The sequence below is a fragment of the Pseudorasbora parva genome, chromosome 19 (assembly GCF_024679245.1).
Source record: "Pseudorasbora parva isolate DD20220531a chromosome 19, ASM2467924v1, whole genome shotgun sequence".
NCBI classification, from domain to species: Eukaryota; Metazoa; Chordata; class Actinopteri; order Cypriniformes; family Gobionidae; genus Pseudorasbora; species Pseudorasbora parva.
Window position 1 is genome coordinate 31438620 of NC_090190.1, and position 24733 is coordinate 31463352.

Here is a 24733-nt window from a genome sequence, read left to right on the forward strand (position 1 = left end):
CTCTGCTTTACGTTGCTCTGGTTAGTTGTAGCGCTATCCAATTGCGTGCAGAGGGAGTTTGAAAGACAACCGTTTATCCCACCCCTCGGATTGAGCCCTGTCAATGGTGAGTTTCCAGACCAAACATCTTGATGTGGGTCTGGCTTTTCAGGCTAGGAGGGTGGAGCTTCAGGCCAAAACACAACAGTTCAACATCAGTTGAGGGCTGCAACAACAACTTTTAAATGACAATATCCTGGCCGGACTACTGTTGTCAGTGATAGAAGTATTTGAAATTAACATGATTTCTTAATGTCTAGTGACATATCAGGGCCATTTTATGATTAATTGAAATATATTTCTTACATACAGTTCCTTTAATGTATTTCAAATAACATTTTTATGTTAATAATAAATAATATATTACTTGTGTTTTATATACAATTTATATTTTTAATATACATATTCCATAGTGAATGATTTTATAAGCCATTTTCTTCATTCACAAGGATTTTAGATATTGCCAGGAAATTTTGTCCCCATAATGTAGGGTATTCCTGAACCACACACACACACACACTCGCACACACACAAACACTCATCCACTACTGTGCTGATATAGGGCCTCTACTGTGTCACTCTGTGGACTATTATTGTGAGATCACTACCAGCCAGTGCCAATGTACTCAGTGAGGAGGCAGAGAAAGACACACACACATCCACAGACATACATAGGTCTCTCTAGTAGGGAGCTAACATTACACTGCAGTTTGGGTCGTTGTCTGGTTAGTGTTACTGACTTAAAATCAATTAGAAAAAAAGAGTTTTGAAAACTTTCATCTTATAAGTTTGTATATATGTATATATATGTGTGTGTTTACATATGTGTAAGTTTGTTTATGTTACTACAGATGTACTGTGGAACTTATCATTTGTGTTACTCTGTAATAATACTCATCAGACCACAGGACAAAAACAAGCCTGACCTACAATTACTTACCGAGAGTTATTGTATCATGTCATGCAATAACAATGTATGTGCATTTAGTGTTGATTCTGTCTCTTTTTCAGTGTGAGCCTGGAAGATCTGGACCCGGATGAGATGTCCTTAGTGCTGACCGGTGCATTAAGAGCAAAGAGAGCCCGTGAAGCCCGCCGCAGGTCTGTCACTCAAGCCTCCCTGACGTCACTTACAGAGGAGGAAGTCGGTGCAGAGCATCAGGAACATCACCGATCAGTGCTAGAGGTTAGAACACACACATAACTAATGCATTGCTGTGTACTGCATACATGTGACCTTCTAAGGCAGCATTATTGCTGAAAAAAACCCCATAGACAATATAAATATAAAATAAAACCGCTCGTCATTTTCCCTTTTGACCTCCTGAGATCAAGGCTCAACACCTCCTTTCATTGATTATATATTGAAAAAGAGTGGGAATACTCCACAAATGTAAGAGTTTCAGACTTTATTTTTGTACGTTATTTAAGGAAATTTGTTCACCAAAATAAAATAACACTAAAAATGTACTTATTTAGCAAGATTGCATTAAATTGTGAGGAAAGTAGATTGAATAGTTTTACAAAAATAGTCATTTCTGTTCAAAGAACACTGAAAAAAGAAGTGTATAAATATTTCACAAAAATAGTAAGCAGCACAGTTGTTTTTAACATTGTTAATAAGAAGAAATGTTTCATGAGCAGCAAACAGCATATTAGAATATATTAGATTTCTGAAGGATCATGTGACACATAAGAGTCCAGAGTTATCCAGAGTTCCCACACAGTTTGGAAAAGTATGGAATTAGATTTGAGTCACTTCTATGTCTGGATAAGTATGGAAAAAAGAAAACAGAAATAGTCTGAAAATATTTCTGTATACTCTATTCAGTTTTCTAAAATATAAAATTAAGAATTAAAAAAAAATAATAATAATAATTATAATTTAGGCAGAGTATTGGCAAAAGTTTACTGATCTTTTATTGATGGTCGAACATGTGTGAATAAATTCAAGGCGACATTTGCATTACACAAAACTGTTTAGCATTTTATGTTCTTCTCAACATGTAAGCAAACATTTTATCAGTTTGAGAAAGCCTAAATCTTTTTTTTTTTTACAGATGATTGTACTATATGCCAAATATAATAATGAAATGAATGCTGTATAAGCCATTTCAGATAAACCATTGAACGGTAGTGTAGATTAAATAATTTTATTTTATTTAGGCAAATTTTTCTCCACAAATCGGTATGTTTATGCTTTGTGTTTTTTTTAAATTATTCTTAATCCTTCTAAATCTCTGTTTTAGGAACAGTCCAATCAGATGCATGGCTGTAGTGTCTCCGCCCCCAGCCTGTGTATGATGCAACAGAGGCCTAAGAGCTCCGCCCCTCGTCCACGCTCCTACTGCATTGGTCAGTTAATTGTGTTTGGGATTTCAAAGCTCATTCACACAAATTAATTTTAAATTCAATAATTAATTCCTTTTGCTATGTCAATCAATCAATCAAGTCAATCAACTTTATTAATATAGCGCTTTTACAATCACGATTGTGTCAAAGCAGCTTCACAGTGTCAAACAGGATAATATTGCAACAAAATTAGATTTGGCTGTACAGTCGTTCTGGAGAAAACAGTGATGTTATCAGCTTATTTTAATTTATCATAGAGCGACAATGTTGGCAGATCTGTATTATAGTTTATAGAATTAATTAAAACCTAATTCATAAATTTTATTTTTATAATTAGTTGAATAACTTTGATCATAATTTTAGTGTCCCCAACTGAGCAAGCCAAGCTAAAGGCGACAGTGGCAAGGAACCAAAACTCCATCAGGGCATGATGGAGAAAAATAAACCTTGGGAGAAACCAGACTCAGTCGGGGTGCCAGTTCTCCTCTGGCCTATTAATACACCGAGTATGATTATTATTCTGGCAACCTTACAGGTCAGAAATCATATTAGATCGGAATGTTCAAAATTTCAGGGTATCCCGGAAGAGACGGGTTTATTTAGGATGGTGTGTCGATTACACAAGAGTATGAATACATGAAAGATCGGAATTATTGCGCCGGAGACGGGTTTTTTGAGCATGACGTTGTAACAACAACGACTCATGAGTTTAATGTCTCGGGGAATAATTAACTCAAAAGGGATTTAATATTCAATATTCATGAATTTATGAATATGATTTGCCAGTTGTTCATTACGTATTAAAATTTTCCGATAGGGAAAATTGTTTAATTAAATACAAGTAACCCTTTATGAAATTGCTTGAAATTATCCTACTAAGTTTGTCCTGCAAATTAGTTATAGACTTTTCAAATCAATTCTCAATAATGGATTACTGCTTTACGAGCGCATAAGAAACATTAACTTTACTGATCAGGATAAGTTCAATATTTCAAATGGTCATACAGTTTACTTTACTAACATAGTAGCATAAGCAGTTAGGTAACGTTTAGATCGCAAGTTTCATTGACTTTGTGTATGTGGCAGAATAACAGATTCAACTCATTAAATGTCTTTTGAAGGTTTAATAAACACAGACTAAAAAATAACACTACAATTCACACAGAAAGTACATACTAAATATGCATCAAGAGAGTAGAAGTATAGATATTAACGAAAGAATACATAAAAGAGAATAATGAATAGACTGAAGTTAGAGAGAGATAAAAGAGAGAGAGAGAGACAACGAGAGGGAGAGAGAGAGAGACAAAGAGAGTGGGGGAGGGTAAGAAACAACTTTCCTTCAATTCACCAAATACGACCTTCACGGAGTTAATTTATCCCAACGTGAGAATAACACACCCTCTTTACAGCAGTAAGAATAAGAATACTTGCATTCTTTTTGGTTTCGTTTTGGCTTCTCGCTTGTGTGCGTATGCTCCTGCGTGTTCGGCGGTCCTTTCCGAGGTTGGGAGGGAAGCGGCTGTTTGCTTTAGCGATGCTTCGTGTTCTTGAAGATCGGATTGTAGAAGAGAAGATTTTTGGAAGGGCTGAGGCCTGCTTGGAGGGCCTGCATCGGTGGCATGGCTTAAGTGCCAGCCCCCCCCCCCCCCCCCCCCCCCCCCCCGTGGGTGTTGGCTCCCACAGGAGAGAGTTGAAGAAGTGAAGAGAGCGGAGTAAGAGAACAGGGTAAGAGGGAAGAGCCTGTCTTCACTGGTCTTTTTAAGGTCTGGAAATAGTCCCACCCTCCAGGGTTAGACTTAACCAATGAGAGTGTTGGGATTTCCCGGCGGGAAATTCCTCAGCAGAATTTATAGCTCTTTGTTTAAAAGTTGGACTCAGTGGGTCTCTGAGTTCTTCATACTATAATTAATGCAACAAACACACACTGCATTTTCTGAATAAGTGATATACATGGAAGTGTAAGTCGTGAAGTGAGCATTAATTTGATAGGAGACATGACATATATGAGGTTATCTGAACTAGTACTTTGTTAAGACAAAGACAAAAAGATGCAAAATACCATACAGAATAAACATTTTACAAGACAGTTATGTGTTTACATATAATGTCCTGGGGTGCATGTTCATTTATAGATGGTTTGTCTATAATTTGAGGCAAAAGCTCTGTGTCTTAAACTCTTTGTGTATAAGACTTCATGTGGCCACATTCTTTCCGGCCATAAAAAGATCTTATCAGATGGTTTCCTGGGTGACTGAAGAATCTCCCTCTGTTGTGTTGGGGGAAGGTATGCTAGTGAGCACAACTTTCAAAACATATTTGTTAAATGTAACTGGCGATTGTGTGTTTGATTCGCCTGAGTCGCTACATAATCCCCCCTTTCGCTAGTTGTTGTCCCTCCTATGGACAACAACGAGCGATATCAAAGATTCAGGAAGATCAGACACACCATAGCCATGTTAGGCTCCAGTTGTTTGTGTCTCCTGAAGTGATGGTCGTTCCACGGCAGATAAGGCAGACAGTAGCCAGTTCAGGTCTCTGTGCTTGTGCAGCAGGTGTCGAGGCAGCAGGTGCCCTGACGGTGCGTCATCTGTCATCCAGAAGTCCGTTTGTGTGGTGCAGGTGTGCTGTGGGCTTTCTGCAGCCCTGGGTGGAACCATGTTCCTCGCAATGGCAAGTCAGTCCTTTAGGTCTCCTGCCTAGGAAGATGGACTGTGCATCTTGACACTTTTATGTCCTATGCTGACTAGGAACTTTTCCAGAGGGTGCCTCGCATTGTGGCCAGGCTGGGTGCCTTCTGGTGATCCACTTTGGTTTCTCTGTTTCAAAGTTCAAAGTCATTGGGGTTTTGAGAATCCCTTCAGAGGCGGCCTTGTGTTCGTTAAAGGCCTTCTTTCTCAAATCACATGCATGACATAGTGTGGGGCTTGGCAGTATTGCCTACAAGGTGACTAACTGGTGTTGGAGGAGAAGGTTCTTGAAGCTGGTGTAAGGTTAGGCAGAGGGCTTGGGCTCCTCCCCCCTTTTGCGTTTATGTGCAGGGCTGGAGGAGCTTGCGCTGCTGATGTGAAGTTCAGGAGAGTACGTCTTTCTTTTGATGATTCATTTGCAGTTGGTGATCAGCAGTCCAGGTTGCTCTCTCAGAACGATGCCCGAGGCTGGACCCGGTGTGATGATGTCTGGTGGTGGCTGGCCTCTGATTGTCTGGAGGCACAGGAGCATGATCACGGCCGCGTTTCTTAGGCATTTCCAGATCTGTTGCATGGCCTCAGTAGTGAAGTGGATGCCTCTGTCTGAGTTGATTCTCAGTGGCAATCTTGACAGGAAAAAGATGTGATTCATCAGGTGGTATGCCGTGGTCTGGGCGGTGTCGTTGGGTGCTGGTTGACACTCCACCCACTTGGTAAACTGGCACACCACTGTGAGAAAGTACTTTTTGCCTTTTGTGGACCTGGGCAGGGGTTCTACCCGGTCGATTTGTAGGTTTGACCATGGGAACGTGGTCCCTCTGTGTTGTAGTGGGGCTCTGTGCTTCGGGTTTGCTGGTTGGAACCGGCAGCGAACTAGCCCTTCTCTAACATACTCTGCTGCATCTTGATGCATCCCAGGCCCATATGCCACCTGTTTCAGTGTGTCATACGTGGCTCTGGTGCCGTGGTGTCCAGCACATGGTGTGTTGTGGGCGTACATTAGCATCACCCCCCTTTGCGACCGTGGCACTACAAGCTGTGGCGCTGTGTTGCCCTCGGGTGCACACCAGAGAATGTTGTCCATAATACGCATCATGTGTCTGGAGTTATGTAGATGCTTGTGGCTAGAGTCATCAATGAGCTCAGAGTCAGTGATAGGGTGGTTGGAGGGGTCTGAGAGGTGGTCAAGAATTGTCTTTATTGCAGTGTCAGAGGTTTGCATATCCGCAATATCGTTGTTGGAAATTTGCGGAGTTAGCGATAACAGCTGCAAGGCCGGCATTGTAGCCGGTGTCGATCGCTTGCTGTGGGTTAGCACTGCAACAATGGGGCTGGATGTGGGGTTTGGGGGTGTCCACATGTCGCCGTGTGGTGTGTTTTTACAGATTGCATCGCACAGTGGTAGACTTTTGGTTGAGTTGTCTGCCCACAGTGCAGGGATACTGTTCGTTGTGATAATGTCATTCAGCTGTAGGTCATTCATGACCTGGGGGCAGAAGGTATCAGAGTCTTTGGATAGCTGAAATGTGCAAAGTAGCGAACTTGAACTTGGCTTTAGGGCTGAGGCTGTGTTGTCACAGTGTGCTGCAGGGGGTCCCATGGCCTTTGTGACCTGGCAGTCTGGCTCTGTGGGAGTTCCCGTGACCTCTGTGACTTGACAGTCTTGCTCAGACGATGTGTGTGTCTGAAGGGGCAGAGGGTCACGCACTTGAGCCCAGACTTTCAGCTGTTTGAAGTCCAGTACGGGTTCGAAGCGGTCCAGCAGGTCTTTTCCGATGAGAAACGGATAAGTGTTCATAGGGGAGATATAGACTGGGTGTATCAGCCTCATAGGTCCAATTGTCAGGTGGATGGAAGCTACGTGCTTGAGCTGGATGTCGTTTTGGCTATACGACTGCACATTGAGCTTACAAGTGTGAAGGTTAAGGGTGCGATTTTTCCTCTGTGCTTCAAATCTGAGTCTTTCAAACAGTTGGGCGGATATAAGCGTGAGGTCGGAGCCAGTGTCAACTAGGGCTTCGAGCTTAAATTCCCTTTCCATAGTGATAGTCAGATAGAGTTTTCGAGCCATCCCCTTCTCGATTAGGTTTCCCAGGAGTCTTGGTGTGGGGACCTGTTTGTTGCTTGATAAGCCGTCTGGATATGTGTCAAGTGTCTCATTATGCGTGCAAACAACCAAAGCAGCGCTTTCTGGTACGCTGGGCTGTCCCATGATGCTGTCTTGATTAGAGGCTGTTGCTGGCAGCTGTCGTGTGGGTGTGCTGCTGACGTGTGGGGGTGCAACAGTTAGTACACTAGTCCGTGATTGGGGAACAGTGTTCAGGGTGGATGATTCAGTTGCAGGAAGGGCGGGAAGGTTGATTTCAGGTATCATGTCTAGTCGTGCTTTACCTGGTCCGTCCTTCTTGTCTTCCTTGTGAGGTTTCTGTCGGAGGAGCTCTTTCAGGATCTTTATGAGCTCTGTAACTTCAGAAGCAGCTACACTTTCTTTGCCAGACGTGGTTTCATGTCTGGGCCTACCATTGTCTCGTCGAGAGTGGCCTCTTCGCTGGCTTTTTGGGCGAGGCGGGTCCCAGGATCCTTCAGAGCGATCGCTCTGGTACCGTGGACGGTCGCCATTATGACCACGCTGCCCTCTGCTGGCTTGGAGTGGTTTGGACTCTCTGTTGAGGGGTCGGTACCTGTGGTTCTGTTTGGCGCCCTCTAGGGTTAGCTCTGGGTGGTGCACAGAGACAGGGCAGATGGTGGGCTGTTTTACAGTCTTTTCAGAAATGGTTTTCTGTTTGACGTAAGCTTTGTGAGCCAAGTCTCTTAACTGTTGCGTGCCCATGCTGCGCGGACACGCCAGCACCCCCAGGTGGTAACTGATGGTAGGGTGCAGGTTTCGGAGGAAAAGAGTTTTGAAGTTGATGTCCTCCTCCATGCCTGGGTCGTTACGTGTCCCGAAGTAGGCACGTCGCAGTCTGTTATAAAAGTTCTGTGAGGTCTCACGTCGAGCTTGCTTGAGGTCCATGGCAGTGATGAACCCCTGGTCTGACTCGGGGTCGGAGTACTCACGAATTAGAGCTTGTCGTAGATGCCAGTAGTCCGCTTTGATGGCCTCTGGTTGTCGATCCAGAAAGCTGCGTACGTCACGATTAGACGTGGCCCTGAGCAGGTACAGTCTGTCCCAGTTGTTCGCGTGAGCGACAGTTTGCAAGTAAAAGTCTATGTCTTTTAAATATGCGTGGACGTCGTGTCCTCCTGCCGGGTCTGGGCTGAAGGTAGGAATATTTCTGGCCAGCTTGTCAAGGTTCTTTGAAGCTTCGTGGCTGTTGACCTTGACTTCCTGGAAGGGCGTCCTTTCCTTTGCTGCTGACGGGGATTCGTGGAGACTGGCAGGTGATCTTTTAAACAGGGGGCTGTCGTCCCCCTTTGTAGCTCTTGCTTCGTGGCTAAAATGTGCGGAGTAACTGGTCAGGGGAAACTGTGTGTTGTGTGTTTCCCCCTCCCGGTAACGTTGCACTATATATGATTGTCTCAGTTCTCTTTGCACCATGTCAAGTTCATTTTTGAGCTCGTGTCTTTGCTGGATGAGCTCGTCGATCTCGGCTTGTGCCGACTGCAAATGTTTTGCATAGACTTTAGCTTTAATGTCTCTGTTTTTAAGTTCATCAGTGGCTCTCTCCAGGAGGGATTCGCCACGCCGAAGCTTTTCGTCGAGGTGTTTCCTGGCGTCTTTCTCTGACTGTACTCGTCGGTCGGTGTCACGACGGAGCTCCTTCAGGGTTTTTTGAAGTCTTTCTATTTCTTTTCTTTGTTCTTTGTCTGTTTCGTCGTCTTTCTCTGTGTCTAGAAGCTGATCTAGACGAAGCTGGGTGAGGGCTTGGTCTCTCCGGGCCTCCTCGGCTTGAAGCTTTAGCGTTGCTGCCTCCTGTTCCAGGTTGTCGTAGCTCCCTTCGCTTAGACGTGCCTGTGCGATGAGGACGTGGGCGAGGCTTCCGAGGATCTTGGCCACTTCCTTGTTGGAGTAGCTGTGCGTGGGGTCGTGTGTCATCAGCTGGTCTAGCTCGGTGTCCAGTTGCTCCTGGCTCAGTTGCCCCAGACTTCCTTGACTGGTGGCCGTTAGCGCTTCCAGCCATGTCGTTAGGCGGTCCCACGGGACGGCAGGGCTGGGGGCACGGAACATTACTGCGGACGAGAGAAACACAGCACACACACACACACAGAGAGAGAGAGCCAATGCAAGCTTGTTCTAAGCTAACGAGCTATCGTACGGATAGCTGGGAATTTTGGCTAACTGATGTAGACAGTTAGATAATTAGACAATTCAGACAATTAGGTGGGCGGTAGCCCTGGGGGGTCACTTGGTGAACTGCTGCTCAGTTGTCCCGGGACTATCTAATTCTCCTTGGGGTCTCTTGGTGAACTGAAAGAAACACAATCGTGATAGTCCAACAGTGAGGATAGGAAAGAGCACAGTGGAAACAAACACAAGATGAATTGGTCTGTAATGAAAGGAATGTCAGCGTGCGCGCCGGGAGTGTTAGGGAAATTAATTGGCTAAATGCTCAAGATATACTAAAATTCGGCTTGTACTATGGGTTATCCCATTTAGCTCATCCGGGTTGAATTGAGGTCGCTTAAGTGGAAGATTAAATATCAAGAGCAATTTAGAAAAAGGCAAAAGTTTCTGTCAAGTAATGATAAAACAAAAGGAATTTTTAATACTGTTTGTAATTACCAGACTGAGCTTTATTCCCAATGGGAGGGGAAAAGAAAAACTTTTGCAGAGAAAAATAAAAATAAAATAAAATAAATATAAAAATAAAAATTTAATAAAAAAAATTAATTAAAATTAAAAATTTAAATAAAATTATAAATAAAATAAAATAAAATAAAAGAATTAGAAGCTCAACTTAATTCAAATTAAATTCAAAGCAAGTTTAAATGAAATTTAAATAAGCCTGTAAGGAAAATCAAATAAAAGAAAGCCAATCAAAAATCTTATCCTATAATGATTAATCTCTAAGTGGGAGTTATCCAAATAAAAGAATTAATCAGAAAGGGAGTAGGGATTTAGTGTTGCGCTGACTTAACAGGGTATAACCACACGGTGGCGTCCTTCCTTCCAATTGGACTGTCTGTGACTTAAACCTAATTTCACTTTGAGTTAGAGGAAGTTATGTTTCTTTTTAAACTTCAAATTCGAATAAGGGTGTTTAATCAGCGAGAAAGGAGATTTGGTTGTTGCTAGAAAAATTGTATAAATGAAACTGTGTACAACAGTAGGCAATAAACAATTTATAGGCTCAAACTTATTTTGTTAAGGCAAAATCAAATAACGGAGAGTGAAACTATCCGAATTTATCCACACGATGGCGCTGTTGCGCCCGCCCTAGACTACAGTTAGTTAGGCGGAAATGCTCACCAGATGGCTTTGTCTGGTTCTAGAGTCGCCCTCCGGCGTGCTGCAAGCGGCGTTGCAATTCTTGAGTCGCCCTCTGGCGGTTTGCAAGCGGCGTTGCAATTTCTGAGTCGCCTTCGCGTTTTGCAAGCGGCGTTGCAATTCTTGAGTCGCCCTCTGGCGGTTTGCAAGCGGCGTTGCAATTTCTGGGTCGCCCTGGCGTTCTGTGCTTTACTGGCTCTTGCAAATCATTTACAAATGACTGGTGCTCTAGATGCACGCGTAACAAGACGGGTGAATGCAGGAATTTTCCGTCTGCCTATTCACGCATTTTACATGGACTCCAATAGACATTTATCAATATGGCTGACGGTTTTCAGCATCTCTGATTCAAATGTTTTAGGTCTCAGGTCTTTGGTTAGCTAAGCCAGACTTAAACCAGGAGTTATCGTTTATCTTAACGATATAATAATTATTCTGAGGCCCCTTATATTGTACAGGAGAGTCTCGCCCTGTCCCAATCTTCCGCAATGATAGAAACTTTCCGTAGTTCAGATCAAGCGGGATAACGCAACGTACGTGTCTACAGACCACATCAAAATCTCATTATTTTGATGGAACACATAATATATTGCTCGAGTCAAATGTATGGGTTTCCTACAATACATTTGTTTGGAAATCACGCGGATAAAACCTATTGCGCCTACGGGCTGCAGAGTTTTTCGGAGATCACGCGGATTTTCGTACCGTTCATATTTTATTAATATAATCCGGCTACTTCAACATTTCTCAGCATCTGTTTATGCTTGGGTTCGTTTTGCGCGTACCGTTCATAATTCACCAACAACAACAAAACAAAAACGAAACAAAACGCGCGTGCAGGTTATTAATACTCCAAAAATACACAATGAATAGAATATGAATATCATTCACACATACACAAACGTTTGAAACTTGCCCGATATTTTCTCCACCAAATACATAGTGCGAGAATACTGATGAGTTTAATGTCTCGGGGAATAATTAACTCAAAAGGGATTTAATATTCAATATTCATGAATTTATGAATATGATTTGCCAGTTGTTCATTACGTATTAAAATTTTCCGATAGGGAAAATTGTTTAATTAAATACAAGTAACCCTTTATGAAATTGCTTGAAATTATCCTACTAAGTTTGTCCTGCAAATTAGTTATAGACTTTTCAAATCAATTCTCAATAATGGATTACTGCTTTACGAGCGCATAAGAAACATTAACTTTACTGATCAGGATAAGTTCAATATTTCAAATGGTCATACAGTTTACTTTACTAACATAGTAGCATAAGCAGTTAGGTAACGTTTAGATCGCAAGTTTCATTGACTTTGTGTATGTGGCAGAATAACAGATTCAACTCATTAAATGTCTTTTGAAGGTTTAATAAACACAGACTAAAAAATAACACTACAATTCACACAGAAAGTACATACTAAATATGCATCAAGAGAGTAGAAGTATAGATATTAACGAAAGAATACATAAAAGAGAATAATGAATAGACTGAAGTTAGAGAGAGATAAAAGAGAGAGAGAGAGACAAAGAGAGGGAGAGAGAGAGAGACAAAGAGAGTGGGGGAGGGTAAGAAACAACTTTCCTTCAATTCACCAAATACGACCTTCACGGAGTTAATTTATCCCAACGGGAGAATAACACACCCTCTTTACAGCAGTAAGAATAAGAATACTTGCATTCTTTTTGGTTTCGTTTTGGCTTCTCGCTTGTGTGCGTATGTTCCTGCGTGTTCGGCGGTCCTTTCCGAGGTTGGGAGGGAAGCGGCTGTTTGCTTTAGCGATGCTTCGTGTTCTTGAAGATCGGATTGTAGAAGAGAAGATTTTTGGAAGGGCTGAGGCCTGCTTGGAGGGCCTGCATCGGTGGCATGGCTTAAGTGCCAGCCCCCCCCCCCCCCCCCCCCCCCCCCCCCCGTGGGTGTTGGCTCCCACAGGAGAGAGTTGAAGAAGTGAAGAGAGCGGAGTAAGAGAACAGGGTAAGAGGGAAGAGCCTGTCTTCACTGGTCTTTTTAAGGTCTGGAAATAGTCCCACCCTCCAGGGTTAGACTTAACCAATGAGAGTGTTGGGATTTCCCTGCGGGAAATTCCTCAGCAGAATTTATAGCTCTTTGTTTAAAAGTTGGACTCAGTGGGTCTCTGAGTTCTTCATACTATAATTAATGCAACAAACACACACTGCATTTTCTGAATAAGTGATATACATGGAAGTGTAAGTCGTGAAGTGAGCATTAATTTGATAGGAGACATGACATATATGAGGTTATCTGAACTAGTACTTTGTTAAGACAAAGACAAAAAGATGCAAAATACCATACAGAATAAACATTTTACAAGACAGTTATGTGTTTACATATAATGTCCTGGGGTGCATGTTCATTTATAGATGGTTTGTCTATAATTTGAGGCAAAAGCTCTGTGTCTTAAACTCTTTGTGTATAAGACTTCATGTGGCCACATTCTTTCCGGCCATAAAAAGATCTTATCAGATGGTTTCCTGGGTGACTGAAGAATCTCCCTCTGTTGTGTTGGGGGAAGGTATGCTAGTGAGCACAACTTTCAAAACATATTTGTTAAATGTAACTGGCGATTGTGTGTTTGATTCGCCTGAGTCGCTACAACGTGCCGGTGAGGCAAATTCAGAGGAGACACCAATTGACACGGTCTCAGCAGACACTCCAGGATGCGTTGGTCATGTCCAGGCGCAGGTCCACCATCCGATCCGGACACGGCCCGGATCCGGTATAAACCTCGGGATAAACAGAGAGACTAACATTAGCGTAGATGCCACTCTTTTTATGATGTAACGAGTACATCAGGTGTTATGGGAAGTGTTCCCGGTTCCGGCTGACCTAGTTAATGCAGCCTAACAATCAGTCAATTGATTTGAATAATGAAAGTTAAAAATGTTCTATGTGTATGCCATTTTAAAGAGATGTGTTTTTAGTCTAGATTTAAACTGACAGAGTGTGTCTGCTTCCCGAACAATGCTAGGAAGACTGTTCCAGAGTTTAGGTGCTAAATAGGAAAAGGATTGACCGCCTGCAGTTGATTTAGATATTCTAGGTATTATCAACTGGCCAGAGTTTTGAGACCGCAATAGATGTGATGGAGTATAATGTGTTAAGAGCTCGCTTAAGTACTGGGGAGATAAACCATTCAGTGCTTTGTAAGTAATAAGCAAGATTTTAAAATATATGCGATGTTTAATAGGGAGCCAGTGCAAAGCATAGTGCTATGTGGTTCTTTTGTTTCCATTTTTGTTTCCATTCCATTAAAAAAAAAAAAGTTTAGGGTCAGTAATTGGAATATATATCTTTTTTAAGAAATTCTTACTATTTTACTGTATTTTTGTTCAAATAAATGTAGCCTTGGTGAGCATAAGAAACTTTCAAAAGAATTAAAATTCTTACCAGCTCCAAACTTTTGAGTGATAGTGTAGTTCCCCTGTTTTTTCCCCTGTAGTCAATAATTTTATCCTTTAAATCATTTTTGATCACCAAAATGACATTTAAACGTTTTTTTTTTATCTTGTTGTCTTAAAATAGTGTGAATGTAACTCTTACCCTTTGCTTCATTTAGTATACACAGAGCCATGAATATGCAAATTAATCTGCTTCCACTCACTCACACCAGCTCAGAGACCCACTCTGTCAACTTTACTGTAGTAAACGTTGCACAGTGGTATCGCTCTTTACAATGTTGGACACATAACGGTAAATAATATGATTAGCCTTTTGCTTGACTACGTTATGAAACAGCTAATAATGTGTTGCCAATGTTACACAAATCATGTTCCCATTCACCTTCCCAGGCCACATCCACATGAAACCAGAGATTTCCCTATCCAATCTTTATTTCCCCTTGTCTCAAGAAATATCTGCGTACACATGAAACCACTGAAACCGACTTCAAATGATGTAGTATACATGCCAAACCAGTATGTGGCGCTGTAATTCTGCCACACAGATACACTGAAAATGGAGAAGAAGACTTGGAGCTTGAGATGTGGGGTGATGACTTCATGGTTTCACAAAATATACAGACACAAAAAACGCAAGGGTGTCGTTTTCAGATTTATCCACTCTGGGACCCAGTTTTAAAAAAATAGTGGTTTCAGACTCCCAAAATGCCATATCCGTCTGGACAAAATGGTGGTACAGTAAAACATTTTTAACATATAAACACCTAAACACCTCTACGTGTGTACAGGGCCTTAGTCTACCTTCTAAAAACAACTCAAAGCGTCAGTAGAGAAAGGCATGTTCATCATAACATCATAATATACATAATACTATATTGCTAAATCAACAGAAAAATCATATCAACAGAAAAAATATACCTGGATAACTGGCTTCTTTTGAGACTTCCCTGCTTCAGAACGGTCATACGTTATGTTATGCTAAAGGCCACCCACACATTTAAGTTATTGGATACAAGGTAATTTGCGACAAACCTAATTTTTGAAACCACATTTTTGAGTCTTCGATAACTGCAGATTTAAAAAGAAAATACTAAGCAGTGATGTTGACTTATGAATTTGCACATGGTTTGTTTTAAAGCATAATAATAACACCACATAGACATATAAATACCATTAAAAACTTGACTTTCACCACAGGGGGACTTTAAAATTAAAATAAAGTGTGTTTGACTCTTTCTTTTTTCTTTTCTTTTTTGTGTGACATTTTGGCTTTGCTCTGAAATGGAAAGTAACATTAAGATGACACTTTTACGTCATGTGCTTGTTTAAATTCAAGTTTTATTTCCTTAAATCAATGAGATTTTTTTTTTCTTGTCCTGTTTGGCAATCTAGAGAGTGTTTCGTACCATCAGACTGGAGATTCATCTTACAGGTGTGTGTTTTAATCAGGCTTGTCCTTATATATTTTAAATATCCATACTTTTAATGCAACTATTTCCCTTTTTTTCTGGTACAGTATAGAAAGTGAGTATGCTGCTCTAGGCTTGGATATAGGACAAATAAAGGCTGAGGGGGACGAAAACAAAGAACATCACGCATCAGGAAATCGCTTGGAACGAACACTGAGCTTCCTACGCAAGATGACCGCTATACACAAGGTAAGAGCCCAGCTTTCTTTCCCAGTGTGTTAGAAGGCCAAACAATGTTGGCGTTAATTATCGTTTCTGCTTGGTAGATGTGTTAATCTTTCATCAGAAGCGAAGGGTTACCAGTCAAATGCAGCATTTGTCTTCTTCTTCACTAAAACTAGTGATTTCAGTGTAGTAGAACCGGATGACAGTGTTATTTCAGTCCAACAGAGGGCAGAGTTAGACAGTCGTGCTTGACATAGAGCTTGATAATTGACATCAAACCCTGTGTCCCTCCTCCACTTGTTTTCTTCAACATGTCAGTTTCTGCCTTTATTATTAGTTCTTGATCTGATGATAAACGGATCAAACTTTCATTAGGCTCCCAGCTCAAATTCCACAGCTCGGTTTATACTTAGAATCAGACTCAAGCTTGCTATGAATCATAAGAACCTGGCAAATGCTGACTCACTGTTGCTAGCTTAGCAGCCAGACCCAAAACTCATCAGAAAGCACCGCAGATTTTTCAGGTTATGGCTTATTGAATACATAATCATTCAATTTATTAAATTCAGAAATGTTTTAAAAGTCCCAGCAATTTAATAAGATGACATGCAATTGTCTCACTTTTTGTTTGTGTGTGTGTGTGTGTGTGTGTGTGTGTGTGTGTGTGTGTGTGTGTGTGTGTGTGTGTGTGTGTGTGTGTGTGTGTGTGTGTGTGTGTGTGTGTGTGTGTGTGTGTGTGTGTGTGTGTGTGTGTGTGTGTGTGTGTGTGTGTGTGTGTGTGAGAGAGAGAGAGACAGCCATCTGTCGAACACAAAATATATTTTGAAGAGTTTTGGTAGAGGTTTTGGTTACCATTGACTTTCATTGTATGGTCAAAAGACGTTACTCAAAATATCTTTTATGTTCTACAGAAGAAAGAAAGTCGGGTTTGGAATGACACGAGGGTGAGTAAATCATGGCTTTTTCATTTTAGGTGAATTATCCCTTTAAGTTTCAGTTAATTCAAGCTATCTATTGGCTTTTATAGGCCATATGACTGATTAGAAAAGCAGCTTTTGTAGTTTTAAGGATGGACAGCAGTCCAAATATTATCTTTGACCCAGTTTACTTTACTACTGTGTCACATGAGAAAACAGGATTTTATGGTCGAGTGATGATAGGTCTGAAGATGACATTGTTTTGAGTCAGTACCGCAGTGATCGTGAAACCCAGTCCTCGTTTGCTCACATTAGTGTTAGACTTCCACAGATTTGACAGTCCAAGAACATGACAGTTTCAGAAGTCAGTCTCTATAGAATAATTAGGAGAACCTTCACAGTGAGACAGTTTACGATGAGATATGATATGATTTTGCATGAGAGACTTCTTTCAAAAACATTAACTAAGTTTGCATTTATTTAATACTGTGAAAAATTATTTTGTGATATTGCCTTGTGTAATATATGTATATAGTGGTGGCCAAAAAGATTAGAAGACCTGACAGAAGTGAAAACATTTAACTTTTTTTGCCTCCAAAACATGCAGATGTTGCTCTGGCCATCAAATATCAGATAAAGTGAGTCGTTCTGTTTTTCTCTCTGGCATAGTGTCAATATATATCCTCTCAGAACTTCAACACTAATGTTATCCCATGTCTTCTGTAACTGAAGTCAAAGGCTTTCCTTTGAATGTACTAAAGATCCATCCAGTTCATTTTCCAACTCGCTCCAAATGTGCTCGATGGGGTTGAGGTCCGGACTTTGAGGGGGCCAGTCCATCATTTTCAATGTCCCAGCAGATTCCAGGTAGTTCCGGCAATAGTTAGAAGAATGTTTTGGGTCATCGTCATCTTGGAATATAAATCCAGGCCCAATAAGACCACTCCCAGATGCCAAGTGTTCTAATACCTTTGGCCACCACTTTATACTTTAAGTTTCAATTTCTTAAAAATAATTAATGATTTTTTTTTTAAATCAGATTTATAGTACTGGACTGTTTTCTGTAAATATTTTTAATTTAAGCTTTAGTGAACTTAATTCTGTCTGAGTTTTTTTAAATAGTTCTACTGCATTATGGTTATGCATTTTCGCCATTTGATTATAACACAACCTTATGATCAGCTGGGAAGCACAGTGTTCATGTGACTAAACTTCCTTGAAAGCGTTTCAGCTTCTCTCTCGGAGTTCCAGACGCTTGCTTACGCTTACCCACACACAAGCGATTACACACGGGTCCAGTCAGCTGTTTGGAGCCTGATCTGACCCCATACGCACACAAGGAAGGAGCTTGTGAGAGGACAGACCGCAGGCACAATCTTAAAGCAGCATGACTGTTTGTTTTTAACTCTATCAGCCTTTGGGAATAATTATTTACCAATGAGTGGGAACAATTTAGACATAGGCTTCAAAGACTTTTTAATTACATCAGTGGACTGCGTGGGAAGAATAAGTAACCCTTAAAAAATGTACCATGGTGTTACTACGGTTTTGTGACCATAGTGGAACATTTTCCTTGAGTTAACAAAAACTTTCAAAATGCTAGTTTCCATCCTTTTCTACCACCTTGCAAGGACTGTACGGCTCTGTAAAACATCTCTTTATATAAATGCATGAAGTAATTGTACAACACCATGCTAATATAAAGTACTTCAGATAGTACCACCACTGTACAGGGGTTTGTGTGTGCGTGTGCACGGCATGTGTGGACAGTGATTATTTGCTGCAAAGTAAACAGTCTGGTAGAGTCATCTCATCGTCTGGCCTGTTTCCTTCTCCCATTATCTTTAACTCTCAGACATCCCCTCTGTTTTCTTTGTATCTTTCAGTTGCCCTTTCTTTCCCACCACCCTGTTTATAAGCTAGTACGCTTTCTCTTTTCCACGCCACCTTACATTGAAGTCTTAGAAGATAAACATTGAGCATTCTTACCAAAGTGTCATTAAATGTTTCATTAAGTGGCAAATACTCAGAGAGTGCAGATGGACATGTGTGCTTGGAATATTACTGTCTGAATTTTTTACTGTCTCCCCTCACTATCGACAATTTGCTACGCTGTTTACTCCAAGTTTTTGGAAGACTCATAAAGTCATGGAGGGGGCCCGCAGGGTGGAGCACAGGGCCTTTTTAAGATTATAAAGCTTTTGCACTGATTTGGCAATCCCACCACAAGAGCAAACATCTGTGAGACATGTGTTAGCAAGAGCTCCTCCCACACCTCCACTGACAGACTGGGATCTGGGTTATTTTGGTGTGTGTGTGTGTGTGTGTGTGTGTGTGTGTGTGTGTGTGTGTGTGTGTGTGTGTGTGTGTGTGTGTGTGTGTGTGTGTGTGTGTGTGTGTGTGTGTGTGTGTGTGTGTGTGTGTGTGTGTGTGTGTGTGTGTGTGTGTGACTATACATTCAAAGGTTTGTTTATTTTAGTTTTTAGTTTTTTAAAGAAATTAATAATTTTATTCAGCAAGGAAGCATTCTATTGATCATCAAAAATGACTGTAATATATTTATAACACATGAAATACATAATATTTACATAATTATTAAGAAATATAAGATTTGTATTTCAAATGAATGCTGTTCTTTTGAATTTTCTATTCAGCATCTTGAAAAAAAATTAGGTAGCACAACTGTTTTCAATATTGATAATAAGAAATAAGCCATAAAACAACATATTAGAATAGTTTCTGTATGTAATGGTTGCTGAAAATGTCCTTTTTACCATCACAAGAATAAATTACATTTCAAAATATATTTAAGTATAAAGTCTTTATTTTGAATTGTAGTAATATTTATAATTGTATCAATGTTGGTGTTTTTACTGTATTTTGATCAAATAATTGCAGCCTTGGTGAGCATAGACTTCTTTAAAAAAAAATCAATGATAAAAGTTAAAAAATTGTTAAAAAAAACATAAAAAAAGAAATGTAAAATAGCAAATTTTTTACTAAATATATAGTAAACAATAATCTATTTATCGATATCTAAATGTATTTTATATTTCCACTAACTAAACAAAGAAACTTTACTGTTTAAATATTAAAATATTTGATCACCTTTTAAACATCTGTATAATATAACAAATATATCATGATTATTCAATATATCTCAGAAGGGAACAGCCGAAAGAAGAAGAAGAAGATTCAATATATCCCCCAGCCTTATGTGTATGTTTGTGAGACAAACTTTTTGGTTTGTTTGTTAAGTTCTCCATAACCTCTATGATTGATGCTGCATCTCACTTAGCCAAAATTAGAAATATACTCATGAATACAAATGTGCACACACACATTCACCTTAAGGCATCACGTTGCGTTGTGTGACACAGTCTGTGCTGAATGACAGGCCTTGTGGGCTTCAGCCTCCAGAACCTGGTCATTATCTCTGCAGAAACACACATACACACACCGTCCTCACTATAACTCATACTGTCATACACACACAGAGAGAGAGAGAGAGAGAGAGAGAGAGAGAGAGAGAGAGAGAGAGAGAGAGAGAGAGAGAGAGAGAGAGAGGGGAGAGTGAGTGAGTGAGTGAGTGAGTGAGTGAGTGAGTGAGTGAGAGAGAGAGAGAGAGAGAGAAACACATTTTCTCATCTGCCGCAGAAAGCTGCTCTGTAAAGTGCCTCCTCTATAGAGTGGTAACCCACAGCAACGCTCCCTCTCTCTCTCTCTTTCTCTCTCTCTCTTTCATTCTCTCTCTTTCTATCCATCTATTTCAGTGTAGAGTCATGGCCACAGCTAACACCCACTATCATTGTAACTACCAACTTCAGTTTAATGCAAATTGTGAGACAAAGTGCACATAACTCATAAATGAGCTTTATTTCTTAGACAGCATAAAAGGTTAGATCATTCTATACAATGACAGAATAACATTTTTCCTTGTAGATTAGGAGACTTAGAGAGATCAATTTAATATATTTTTCTCCCAAAATAGGATCAAATTAATTAATTATTGGCATACACTATAAAATTAATGTCTATAGCATAGCTGGTATTATTTGGCTTTGGAAGAATTTCATAAGAAATCAGTGCATACTGAAATTTTTGGACTTTTGATGTAGACTTCAGTGACTTTTGAGTTTGTGCCAGTTTGAGACATCTAGATTTCCTTAGCCACAGTTAAAATTGCAGAACATAATAAATATTTGGTTGCTGTAATATTATTTAGGTCAAAAACAGCAGATACCAAACATGCGAGATGCCAGAACATCAACCTCGGTGTCAGTTGTTGGGACTTGGGAGTGATTCATGTTCTGTGATGGAACAATAATTTGGTGGATTCACTGCTGTATTTAAAACTCCTTAAACTTTACCGTGTGTATGTGGCCTTCTAGAGCTCTGAAGGAGGCGCATGACCTTTAAATCAGGAACAAAAGAGAAGCAGAGAGGGTTAGTTAGGGTATTACTTACCCTAATGTCGTTCGACACACGTTCGATTTGCGCACAAAAACGTTTCTCGTCGCTTCATTAAATTATTGTAGAGCCACTGTAGTGAGATGGGCTTGTAACGACGTCTTTAGTACCTTTATGGGTCTTGAGAGAGGACATTTCTGAGCCAACGGATTTCAACAAAAATATCTTTTGTGTTCCGAAGATGAATGGAGGTCTTACGGGTGTCATTAGGGTAAGTAATTAATGACAGAATTTTCATTTTTGGGTGAACTAACCCTTTAAGCCCCGTTCACACCATTAACGACTTCGTCTAGTCTCTGTACTGTAAGATGCTTGTGGGAGTTCCTAGTGCTGTCTCGCTTAAGTTATTGCTAGACTGCACGCCTGGCCATATCTTTAGAAAATGTATTGTCTTTTTTACTTCTTGATTAAAAAGATTGTAGCAATGTTTGTAGCATAGGAGGCAGAATCCAGCGAACATTAAAGCTGCTGTCCGTAACTTTTTTTGTATTCAAGATTTACGAAAATTATATAATGAGAATGTACAACATGAATCCATTTTCCAAACCTTGTGTTTATCTTACCCTGAATCATTATGGTACACTTATAATAATTATTTATATTGGGACTATTTCAGGCCAGACTGGTAGGTACCGCTGCGGAGGAGCACAGTCCCTGTGTGACTCGCCATAGACATAAACAGAGAGAAGTAGCTCCGGCTGCAATGTTCTTCCACAAGACACATGCAGTTCTGTTTATTAACCACTAGAGTGCAAAAAGTTACAGACTGCAGCTTTAAACATAAAACATTATTTTAAAAAAACATCAAAACAAAGCGAAAGTAAAGTAAAGCATCTGCCCCTCATGGACAACTGTCACGCAAACATAAACAAAGCGTAAATTCCAGGGGCATCATTTATAAAACTTTCCTTTTATCCTTCCGGAGCTCCTCCGTGAGACTCGAGGCCTCGCTCTGTTCCCACGGCTATCAGGCCCACCCTGCTTGCCACAGAGATTAACACTTTCACTTTTTTGCTTTTCTATTGAATAAATAATGTATTCCTAATCTTTGTTTTAGAATTTTTATTTTTTATTTTTTAGAAAACATTTTTTTAAGTAAGTAAGAAAAAAGCGTAAAAGCAAAAAAAAGGCTAGTTATTTATATAATAATAATAATAATTATTATTATTATTATTTAGTTATATTTATTTTTATTTCTAAGACAGTTGTGAATAACAAGATCAGCCTATTAGATCTGCAGTCAGTGTACTTGTTGAACTGGCACTGATTATGAAGTGGCATCTCGCTTATTAGCATAGCTTGCAGCAGATCGCTTCAATAACCTCAGCAGTATCCGAGCACAGAGGCAGCCCTCAGTGAAGACAGAGTATTCATCATTATTGATTCGGTCAGGAGTGCTGCAGGGGCTGAAATCTGACTGCTAATAAACAATATAGCTGGTCCCATGCCACGGATTTGTTGTTACCAACACAAGGAAGAAAGATTGTGCGCATGAAATTAAAGAAATCGTGAGTAAGAGAGAGAACAAGTGTTGAAACACTTGTGTGGAAGTCCGCCCACAGTGCAATCTGTCCTTCCTTGGAGACACAGTGAACCAAAGAGAGAAAGACTGAGAGAAAGAGAGAGAGAATAGTGCTTCACTATTTAAAGTTGAAGAGCTGGTGGATTTCACAGAAAGAGCCGTCATTTTTTAACTGAAATATTGATGGTGTTCGATGGACGGATGGGTTTCTGAGAGCCAAACGATGATGTAACTTGACTGTTTTACTACATAACCACCAAACAAGGTTTTTGTTTGAGTCTTAATATTTGTTTTTGACCATTTATTTTAACTTAAGTAATCAAGTTAATGAAATGTATACTATGTACTGAAAATATGTATTTTTATATATTCAAATATTATATATATATATATATATATATATATATATATATATATATATATATATATATATATATATATATATATTTATATTTTGTATATAAGTCTCTTATGCTCATTAAGACGGCATTTATTTGATCAAAAATACGGTAACCCCAAAATAAACACATTCACTATACGGTTCTGCTGCTTAGCTCCAGATTTTTATTTCATTCTTTTTTTTTTTATCTGAGCTTTTAATTTTATTCTCTAACTCCCAGTCTCTGATCATATAAATCTGGTCTTTTATCTGTTCCACAACCAGATTATGTAGACTAGATTATGTAAATCTGAGCTACAGTCAGTATTGTTTGACGAATCCAAAATGACTTGACGGGACAGTACATCTGTTGAAAGATTTGACCCGCTTTAATCTTGATTTAATCTGCTGAGAGATTTGACTAGCTCTAAACCATGCAACATATTTAAAAAAGAAAACACAGGAGCAACCAGTCTTTTGCACGGTTGTATGAATGTGCCCATATATACCAAAACCTTGCCGCCCACTGTAAACTTTCCAGACTCCTCTCATAACCCAGCCAAAGTCTAAGTACACTGTTGGCATGGCGACAGATGTGGCCAAGACGGGAAAAGAATCCCCTCCTCTCCCCTCGGCTCCTTTCCAAAAAGAAAACATCCACCATTTTCTGCCTTTCCCGGTACACAGAGGTAATCGCTGCAGAGGTGCGTGCATAGCCACTGAAATACTGCAGCACTTAGAAATGGATGCATGGTTTCCAATCTAAGGTGAAGTTGTAGGTTGCAATGAAATGACTTCTTTACTAAATGTTCATTTGCATAATAAATTATCTGTAATTTGTTTCTAAACCATTTCATTTTCATTTTTACTGGTCTGGTTTTACTCATGGGTGCTTTTTGGGTGTGTGCAGACCACAAGCTTTCTAAGTTGGTCTTAGTTCCTTCTAGATCTCTCTGAGAAATGCTGAATAGGTGCTAAAGTTGACGTCATTGTTTGAAAGAGTTCAGCCACAGGGTTTGAGAGTCTTGCTGTTGTTTCACTAGTACCATCATTACATCATGGCAGATGGTGGCATCTGTTGTACTTAAACGACAATAGTCAGTCGTTTTCTTTCTTTTTTTTTGTTACAATTTAGATATCAAATGAATGTTTAAGCATTAATAAATTGCATTCTCAAGCTTCATGAAGACATGTGTAGGGATATGCATTCAGAAAGCACAAATGTCAGTTTTACAGTTTAATTTGACAGTTTGTGCTTAAGGGGGTTGACGTTATGCCTTTTTATGGATGAATGGAACAAAACAGCTTTAAAGAGATCAGAGGGATATGTTTACTTCTTGAATAAAAGTTATATATTTTTCCTTGATTTCCACAATTATGGTATGTTCGTCTAAGCAGTGCAGAATTACAGTGAGAGTGTTTTATTAAGAGTAGAGGCGGTCTGGAATACAGTCATTTTGCGCTTCCTGAACGAGCCAACACAGTCTCACCGAAGGGGAGGGGAGAGAAAGAGAGAGAGAGAGAGCGAGAGAGAGAGAGAGAGAGAGAGAGAGAGAGAGAGAGAGAGAGAGAGAGAGAGGAACGGCGTATTTCTCTCAAAGTTAAAGCACTGCGCTGCTCTGTGAATGTCTTTCCTGCCTATTAAAACGCTGCTATTACAAACACACGGAACCAAAAAGGAACTTTTATCTTAATTAATGGGATATACATGTGATTCTGCCGTAAGAGGATTCGTATTTCGTTGTGTTAAAGACGTTTAAAATATCGCAATGTCTCGCGTAGCGGATCTGTCGAAACTTCGCCAGGAAAGGATGAGAGAGATCAGTCAGCGGGTAAGTACAACGACGCGTGTTTAACCAGTCAGTGTATCGCGA

General features: G+C 40.1%; 1 protein-coding gene across 2 annotated transcripts in view; it reads left to right on the forward strand.

Moving 5' to 3' along the window:
* arhgef2a (Rho guanine nucleotide exchange factor (GEF) 2a) overlaps positions 1-24733 on the forward strand; it is a 91816-nt gene that overhangs the window by 22206 nt on the left and 44877 nt on the right. Inside the window, exons 4-8 of one of the 2 annotated variants that reach the window (XM_067424927.1) lie at positions 1051-1225; positions 2289-2394; positions 15330-15369; positions 15454-15595; positions 16483-16515. In XM_067424927.1, the coding sequence (XP_067281028.1) occupies positions 1051-1225; positions 2289-2394; positions 15330-15369; positions 15454-15595; positions 16483-16515 (496 nt within the window). Of the gene's footprint in view, positions 1-1050; positions 1226-2288; positions 2395-15329; positions 15370-15453; positions 15596-16482; positions 16516-24425; positions 24692-24733 lie in introns of those variants that run through there. The other variant, XM_067424928.1, reaches the window with a different exon arrangement.